Source organism: Ischnura elegans, chromosome 11 (assembly GCF_921293095.1).
Source record: "Ischnura elegans chromosome 11, ioIscEleg1.1, whole genome shotgun sequence".
NCBI lineage: Eukaryota > Metazoa > Arthropoda > Insecta > Odonata > Coenagrionidae > Ischnura > Ischnura elegans.
In genome coordinates this window covers 79,317,840-79,327,409 of record NC_060256.1, presented here as the reverse complement: position 1 = coordinate 79,327,409, position 9,570 = coordinate 79,317,840, and the positions used below count along the sequence as shown (strand labels likewise).

Below are 9,570 nucleotides of genomic sequence, written 5' to 3'. Positions count from 1 at the left end.
AGTTTGTTTATGTAGTTTGCGACCATCCTGTTGACGACACTCTTAACTTCTCCGCAGTGAAACAAACCTAAATAATAATATTCGTAAAAATTGAGGAATTTCTGAACAGAGAAGGCATTATCCATTGCACGTATAAAACTGAATTGAAGAAATGTATACTGGCGCAAGCGAGCCTACATACGATTCGATTATTCTACTAATTTACAATGAAAATGCACCATTTCCGTATTATTCCGTATGAAACATGACCCGAAGTAATAAATAACATTGAAAAGTTTGGCACTTTTGCATTACTTAACATAATTTCAAGGCAAAGCGTGATGAATCCGTATCAAAATATGCTGGTGACAACAGCGTTGTCAACAACTTTTGAGAAGCCTATATTTCTACTATGTGACGTTCCCTCATTGACATAGACTATTGCTAGAATTATTAAGACTTACGTTGAATATATAAATATTTACAAAGTACAAATACAGGCAAAAAATACTTATAATATTGTCACTTCCTTACCTCACAATGTGCGATGTTATTGTAGATTTCCATTTGTTTCTTCTGCAATCTATCGACCAAGGAGCCTTTCTTTTACGATCAGAAGGAAAACGAAATATTCATACTCCGTTTTTCGTGGAATTGGAGCAAATCGGAGCACTGCAGCACACAATTTTTTGAAATTAATTCATATGCCCTATGCAAACACCATGTAAACAACAGACAGGTGGGAACCAAGATGATCAAACCGAAATGCACTATGGGAGCGTGACACGACCTGCCTTTTACCGACCTTGTTCATCCTCAACTGCATTAACGCCTCACTGTTGGAGAAAAGACGAACTAAAATCGAGTCATGAATCTCCTGTTGGGTAGTTCCGCTCTTGCACGTACTGGCATGGCACTAGTGTGAAATCGGATCTCATCTGTTTTAAATGTCCTAATTCTTTCCAGACCCCTGTGCTTTCCGTTACTTGTCTTTCTGGTTTTTATCATGGTCATTCTGCTTTTGAGCCTTTCATGAAAAATATTCCCTGGAAGTATGTACTTCAATGGTGCTTCAGTATTTTGACGCCGTTACGTGGAAACGTTGATGTAGGTGTTTGTGGTTGAGCTCAACAGCGTAAGCTCCCTATGCGTGTGTTATTATTACTTGTCAGTGAATGTGGTGGATAAATTGTTGAATGTGGAGTGCATTATCAAAGTTATTTTCGAAAACTGCAACGTCTCCTCAATCTGTGGAATCAAATGCTGATGATAACACAATGGAGCGTATTGAGGATCGACGAAAAAGTACAATACAGGATTGGGAATCCCGGGATTCGTACGACACTCGGCAGGTTAGTGTTGCCCTGATATTTCTTCAACGTGTTTTACCATTATTGTTACGTTCTGCTATGGAATCATGCTTGTGTGGAAACTGTGTCATATAATTATTCTGTTTGACATAATGGCTCTCTTCAATCCATTCGTAAGAGAGTAATCCATCGCCATAATAACGTACTAAGGGGTAGGTAGTATAACGTCACGCATACATAGTGATACCATTGACCTCTTGTTGAGCTATTATTAATTGTATCTTATTTATTTCATAAGTGTGATCAAGTCGAAATGAATTCAGTTTTCCGAAAGTGTTGTGAATACTCGCACATTTTTGTCACTAAAAATGTCAGCTCGTATACTTGTGAAGTTAGTGAGTACATGGTACCTGACAGTGAACCATGATTTGTTTTTGTTGTAAACTACTGTAGAATCTTTTGTGTCCTATCTAGTTGAAATAATTGGTGTATATCTTTAGTGTTATGAGTTCCTCAGGGTTCAAAAAACCTTATTGTCAGCCAACCTTACGTGTATATAAGTGGGTTGGAGATAAGTGTAGAAACTCGAAACAACGTATAGTCTTCGACCTGAGGTAATCTTGTTGTCAGTATAGGATTTTTACATTGACCCTTCAGGATTTGTTAATTGAGACAAGTTTAGAGCTTTGGTATCCCGTAGGTTTCGTTTCATGTAGTGAGTTGCAATTTTAAGACTGAACAACTCCTGAATATTCAGCGGTCATTCTTCACTGAATTCAAACTTGTATCGGAGATAAGTTTGACAGACACAATTCATCAGAGTACGATGTCTGATAATTTATTTTTGATAAGTTTATCCCCGTACTATCCTTCTAAGTGTGAACGTGTACTATTCACGTCTTTGTTTCTAGACCGTTTGACGACAAAACATTATGTACCATTCTTATATTTATTATAATAAGGATTAATATCTTTAGATTTGAAAATCTTTACCATTATCTTCACCATGAGTGTGAGGGCTAACTTGACGAATGGGTATTAATATTTATACTAATTGTTTGAGGCGATGCATTTTTCTTTCGTACTGGCTCAGTTCATTACAGCTATTACGACAAATCGACCTATAATGATTTGTTGTGTATTGTTTTCGTTGACTGAGAGTTCACCGTCGTATTGACTTTAATTATCGTAAATTTAACGTATGTATGCCTTTATATGCAAGTTGCGATGGTCACTTTTTAGAACCTCATCGCTATCGTCTTGTTTTTATTGGCCAAATGAGCAACCTTTGCAACGAGTCACAGTAAATCATGACTGTCTGATACATCCCAAATGAGCTATATATTATGACTTAATGCGATATTGTGGAAAGCAGATTTTTATTGTTTTTGACCGCGCTTACTAATCCCATGAGAAGGTAGGAGTGGTGATGCTGCGTTTTAGCTCCAGGAATGGAGGCACTATGATGATGGGGTGTTCGGGATCCTTATTCTTCTCCGGTATGTGAGGACACCTTGGTGCCTTACATTTTTACGGACTAATGGTATTCCCGTGATTGATTTACTTGCGGTTAATTATCTTCTGGCCTTCCGGCTCGGTGTGACATCTTATGTGATCGCTTACCCGATTTGCGATTGGTTTTATTTATGGTGATAGACTCAGCTGTGTGGCGGCCTGCCCAAAAATGTGACCTCTATCCGCGATTTTAGCGCCTGTGATAGCTCTCTCAATAGCGAAGGGGGTTTTGCACAAGAGTGGTTGCAAGTATTACGGTGTTATTTAGAGTACGAGAAAATTCTTCATTGATTAGCTGCCATAACTGCGCTAATATTTGCTAAGGTATCTAGAGAAGTGCGTGTTTGACTCTCCCCATTCCATGTTTAAGTTCTCCAAACTTGCTATTCTTTCCTTCTTGCTTTGGAAGTTTTCAATGAAATTATGCGAATAAATTGTTCTAATCCGAATTCTCGCTGCTACATGTGTCTTGATGGATCTGATAACTCAAAGCCTTTTGGTGATACTCTTAAATCAGCTGGTTATTTTTTTACATTAGGGGTGCACTTATGATCTCCTGGGTTTCTTAATTCACCAGGGGTTTCGTTGTTATGAAATTTAATGAGCCTCTAATAGGGCATGAGTGTCTTTGTAGCGAGCGTTTCGCAGTTTATAAGTACATAGTTTATTGTTGTTACTTTCTACCCAATGAGGCCAATACCGGTTTTAATTTGCTGCTTTTAAGTACGTTGTCACGGAAGTACTTCACGTGATTAATGGTATTTTTCTAATGTTTATATCTGGAAATATTGTGCTTGTAAATTGTTTATGTTATAAATGATATTCTGTATCAGAACGTTGATTTTAAAAAAGTAATGAAGGGATGAATTTTAGTCACCTGTTTTTAATGGCAACCAAGCCTTGCTCTTGGCCTATTTAGTGCCTCATACACGCCGCGTTGTGCCTCGAAATCCGCTCTTTCTCATATAGTGGTTCAGCTCCGATGGTTACCGTGATTGCTCGATAAAGTTTTCATTGCCATGCTGGCGATATCTTTTGAGTCTTTCGTTTCACGGTGAATGAACGGAAGTTATGCGTCTGTCAGTCGTGTAGCTATAGTTATAGACACACATGTCATGAGGTGAAACGGCAAGTCTTCATTGAAGTGGTTTGAGTTATGAGACATAACTTCATCCTTTGTGAATGGTAGCGACGTGGTTACCCCCGGCTATGCTAGTAAATTACATATTTGTGTATACATTCTGTCTAGGCTCCCGGTCGTTGTGCAAATTCTTTTTGGATTGTGTTTGTTGACACGATGCGTGAATTTGAGTTTTGCCAATTAGACATTTGTCCTGAAATGGAAGAAAAACATCGTAGCTCCCCAGTTTATTAGGTCACCGGTATGTTTATAAGATTATCGGTTTGTTGTGTTATTTTTCAGATTGTAGACAACAAGTACATATTTCTACTTACCCAACTAAAAAATTTACTCTCGTAGCTCTTACCTCGTTGCTTTGATTAATCAATGTATGTTCAGTAGTAAGTTCGTAGTCAGAAAAAAATCGCGAGGCGTCCAATTCTAGAGGGGGGCACATTCAGGATTGGGGGTTGAACCCATAGGCTGCGTTTCGAGGAGTTTGATTTTCGCTACGGCCTAGTTCTACTGTGAAGCAACTGAAACTTGCGTACGGGCGAGTCTGCCCACTCTTCGTTTTTTCTTGTCTTGCAATAAAGCCTGTTATTGTAATAGGTAATCTACTGGTAAAGGCAGGTTATATGGAGAACTACACAGCCATTTCTTATTTTATTTCCTTTAGAGTTTGATCCTTACATTTTTGTATGTAGGAGCCTGGATTATCATTCCAAATGTGTGCCTGCTGGGTTAAAATTACGAACATCATCTTTCGATGGTTTTCCGAGCGATTGTCTATGGACCGAAAGATAGGAGCCTTTCTCGTGTTGGATTTTCCCGTAATTACGTTTTGGTTTCCCGTCGTCATTTTCCCTAGCTTTGTGATTAACGTTGCCAATGAGTCTCGAACATAGGGCTGTTGCGAATTTTTGCAGTATCGTGTGTCAGCGTATGATTGGGAATAAAACCTTGGACTGATGCATTAAGAGCAACTTTGTGGTCTACCCATTGTCCCAAAAATCGAAGAACCGTCGAATTAAGGAGTTAAAATGTAACCCCTATGCATATGGGCGACACCAAAGAAGGTATGGGAGCTTTCCCCCACCCCACGGTGTTGTTAACATATTCGATTCCCTGTCGGTTAGACAGGACCAGACTCAGGGCGCCTGCCTGGGGTTTTTAATGTAAAAGCAAGTGACGTCTATGCTATGCGTAATCTGAAATTATGTGGTACCAGTGATGCATATAGATTAAATCTTGGGGGCGGGGCAAGATTGTGAGGAAGGCTTATTAATTTTGAAGAGAAGGCCACGACATTTTATGTTTAAATGTATGCGCATAATAATATGAGCGACGGAGTGTCATTGAATGCTGCATCCATCTTCACGGGACTGAATTTTTCTTTATTTTCCTTATTTTGAGAGGATTTAACCCTCTAGTACCCCCTTTATACTCTCCCCTGTCGTTTTTCGCATTTTCAAAATGATTATCTTACCGTACTCATAATATTGAATGGATCATAAGGGCTTTTCGAGGCGAAATTGTTTCTTAATGCGGAGACTTCTTTGTCAAAGTTTTCCACTTGTTGTTATGTCATTCAATAGAGATTTGTGTGACTTTGGAGACACCCTCTTCTTACAAGTAGATCTCTCGTGGTGTTGGGATCCTACGCTATTGTGTAGGAGCAAAACAGCAGTGATATGCCTAAGGAGGGATGTAAATGACTCTAGTAGCATTAGGCGTTGCTTTTCTTGAGTTTCACATATTACGTTGGGTCGGGGCCTTTACCACGTTTTAATATTCGTGGTGATTTATTGGCAGTCCATGGTAGGCTTTCGTGACGGAATTGAAACACTGTGCATTGTTCAAATATTCGAATTTTCTTTCCCCTTTTAACTAAGAATTACGCTTGAATTCTGTTCGTTTCCTTCGGCCGCTATGTAGTCTTTCCGTGAATATCAATATCAATCATTGTCTAAGTCCATTTTCCCCCAAATGGATGCAAAACTTATTTTTTTCAGTAAAATTGAGATTCTTTTCTGATTCATATCAATGGCCACGACTTAGGGGTGAGCAATAATAGTAGGAACTTGTGCACCTAGCTGTAGAGATAATTTAATAAAGGCTGGGGCATATATGTATCATTCGTTTATCTGACAGTGAGTCCACATTACGAACGGTTGCGACGTTATCATCACAAGGTGGGCCCGGCAGTGGTAATTCATGGTATTTTCGTATGACCTAACTGTACTGGTTTGGTGCAGGTTTTCATTTACCTATGCCTATTGATTAGTGTGTCTGACAGCTTTCCCAAAGTTTTTTATACTCTTTGGGCTTCCATGAAATTTACTTTCTTCGCGTGCTTTCAGAGGGCTTCCCTGTTAACGGCCGTAAGAAATTCCTTTGTCGTACTCGCATGCCATTCTTCCTTACCTCGGGCCTGCCTAGCGTGGTAGGATAAATATCGGTGTAATGTCTCCTTCGTCTATCGTTGGAAGTCGGCGTGGTGGAAACCTGGAAAGTATTACCTTCATTGTGCTATATTTACTTAAAATGTCCATAGTCGGTTTAATTTCCTTTGGTATTTCGGAAGTTGTATGTTAAGCTACGTACAGTACCATATTGCACCCATTACCAAATTGTGGTCCATGGATCCTTGAGGAACCGCGATTATGACCTTCGGTGTCTGTTGGGCTGATGATAATCCTCGGGGTTCGTTATACTTAATTTTTAAAATCTATCGATGCATATAAGTTTGTAGTAGAAAGTATTGAATTACCAAATTTTAACAGAACTAATAATATTTGGTGCATATTCCGCAGATATTTGACATTTTTTGTGTTCTGAAATCATCTATTTTAAGTGAATACAGGTTGATGCTCTGTGACTAGGGGCATTCTTATTATATGCTGATCAAAAGAGTCTAGAAAACCTACTGGTGGAAGTAATGGAAGGTGAGGTAAATGGACAGTGTTTTGGATTGATCTCGAGGACAATGATCTTCTAAATCCCTTCCGTAGGGGCGAGTTTCCGAGGAATCCCAGCGTCTATTTGGGTTCGTTTACAGCATTTTGTCAGTCGAATGGGACGTCAAGTCGCGATTCGTTCGTCGCCTTTCCATAAGCGCAGTCTGATTCCGGTAACAGGTTTCTATCGTGCTTTTGAACTTTCCCGCAGCGGTCTATTATGTCAGCTGTTAGTCGCTTCCTATAATAAAAAAATTGAGAGAAAGGATTATAACTATTTCCGGAATTTTTTATGTTATCAATCGCGAAGCACTTACGTGAAAAGTTTCAAAATCATCTCGTATTCTGCTATCCATTTATGGAATTCTTATCGTCGAGTTTTCGCTTTCACTTGTTAAGTTCATTCGTCATTGACGTCGAACTCGTGCTAGGATGAAGTTGGCAAATTGCCTATTTTGAGGTGGAATTACATTGCCAGCTCTTTTCAGTTGAATGCAGCGTATTTTGGAGTCACTGTGGTAAATTTTCATGCAGTTACAGCCCATTAAAATAACTTTTTGCTCGAATGGTGATCGTCAGAAGGGTTATGCATGCTCCTACCCACGTAAATATGTGGTGTATGGGTACACAATATGCCTAGGCGAGACATAGAAGAGCAATAATTAGTGATTCTTTGCAAATATGTCGATGACTCTTTGCCAATAGTTGTAACGCAGATTGATAGGTGAGATTCATATGAGAAAATCCCTTAAAAAGGACTCTATTTTCGGATAAAACGTCTTTCGGTTTTAAGGTATCGTTAATTAATTGATTGTGTCCTCGAACCCTAACAATCTTATATTTTTACTTGTTGATATTGGTATGCATCAGAGGGAGAATAATGCTATCCGTTGGGAAAAAAATAGATCCCTAATAATTGCGTCGCCGCTGTATTACTGTGCTAACGTTTATGCTCGTAAATGATTCCCATTGGTTCAATAGTTATTCGGAATGTTTTGAGTAAAGCTTGGAATGAAACCCGAAATATCTCTTACAATCTTGTCCTACCGTTGGTAGAACAAAGCGATGCAACGTGGTTACCCAGGGGACTCGTGATTTTCGGGTAAAGAGTCTTAAGATCATCTGTGCCAGAAAAGCGAGAAATTCTCTAGTTATAGTGGACTTGAATATTATAAATTATCATTGATCATCAGTAACTAGCCTAATTTGAATTGAATTCTTTCAGTTGATTTTATTAGGAAAGATTTTGGGGAAGTAAAAGAAATCAAGTGGTTTTCCAAATGAGACAAACGACGATATTTTACTAAATTTCACCGTCGTCGCTCGTTTTCAAACCATTCATTCGTTTACCGAGACCTTAGCCCTCGCTCGCATCGTTTTTCCTTTTTTTGTGTTTATTTGAACATTGTTTGTCATGTTACCGCCCATGCCTAGTCCGATTTCCAAATTTTTGTCGGCATAAGGCCTTTTAGCGTAAGAAACGCGTGTCAAAAACACGCGGTGTTATTTTAAGGTATGTTTCATCCAACGTCCATTTTCCTTCCGGTACTTGAATGATATTATGATTTATTTGTGTCCGTCCCTTGAATGCGAGAAAATTCTATTCCTGTTCGTATTTTATTCTTTTCCCCTGGGAATTTCTGGGGTTTGTGTCATGGCTAGTTTCTGTTAGCCAGCGAAACTTGTCATTTTTAATGTTTCCTTTCTATGAATCACTACCTATCTTCGCATTTCATCTTTTGCTCATCTCATGGAAAATGGATATTTTAACCGCTATTTTTGTCTTAGAAAAAAATCAATTCGTATTGCTGGTCTGTATGATGTGAATATTTGGAGATGTCGTGTAACTTAAGTGTTCGTAATAACTATTGAAGTGCAAGCAATACACTATTTTTCTAGAGGTTAAAATATTCGAAACCAGTCATGGCATGGACTTCATTGGAATGAGTTGTATATACTGTGTCGAATGTGCAATCCGCATTACATGAGGACCGTGGGTTATTAATACGTATTTCAACTTAAAATTTAGTGGGAATTCGTGAAAGTAAGGTGGAAAACCATCTGCTTAGTGACACGAAGCAAAGTGTACCGAAACCCCACAGTTTGGTCTCTCATTTGATGGATGTTAGAAGCTATCCTCATGCCCTTTCATTGATTAATAGTAGTGTAATGGGTGAAATTAAGGGGCGCGGTGGCAGACTTTGCCTACGAAAGGTCTAAGAATATTGTATAATTCAGATGAAATCACCAGTGAAATTCTCGAGCCGTCCATCCTTGGTATCAAAATATGCGAAAATATATGAAATAAAACTTGTTGAATACTTCGGTGTTATAGAAAAGCTGTAATTTCCTCTCCTATCTAGTACCATGACATGGGAAACCATTCGGCATAGTCTGCGTTATGTTGGGCGATATGCTGAAATGCTGATAATAATAGGAGATAGACTTATTAATGGCTCCTAGTTTTCTTTATACCAATTTCGGTTAATTTGTGTCAATTACCTGAAGATATCGCAATACGTCGATAGTGATGGTAAGTATATTGATGAAGTGCACATTCATTTGGCAATACTATTATTATCTGCATCCAGTAATCCTCACAGCACCTGGCGGCGAGGCCCGTCTGAAACAAAATTTAAGAAGTTGCCCTCCCTAAATGGATAACTTCGGTTTAGCAGGGTCTTCC

General features: G+C 38.8%; 1 protein-coding gene across 12 annotated transcripts in view; it reads left to right on the top strand.

Moving 5' to 3' along the window:
- Positions 1 to 895: 895 nt before the first annotated feature.
- LOC124168362 (patronin) overlaps positions 896 to 9,570 on the top strand; it is a 210,653-nt gene continuing 201,978 nt past the window's right edge. For 7 of the 12 annotated variants that reach the window (XM_046546562.1, XM_046546569.1, XM_046546572.1 and 4 more), the window contains exon 1: positions 896 to 1,331. In XM_046546562.1, coding sequence (XP_046402518.1) covers positions 1,176 to 1,331 — 156 coding nt within the window. In that variant the 5' untranslated portion in view covers positions 896 to 1,175. The remainder of the gene's footprint in view (positions 1,332 to 9,570) is intronic. The other 5 variants (XM_046546570.1, XM_046546565.1, XM_046546563.1 and 2 more) reach the window with 1 other exon arrangement.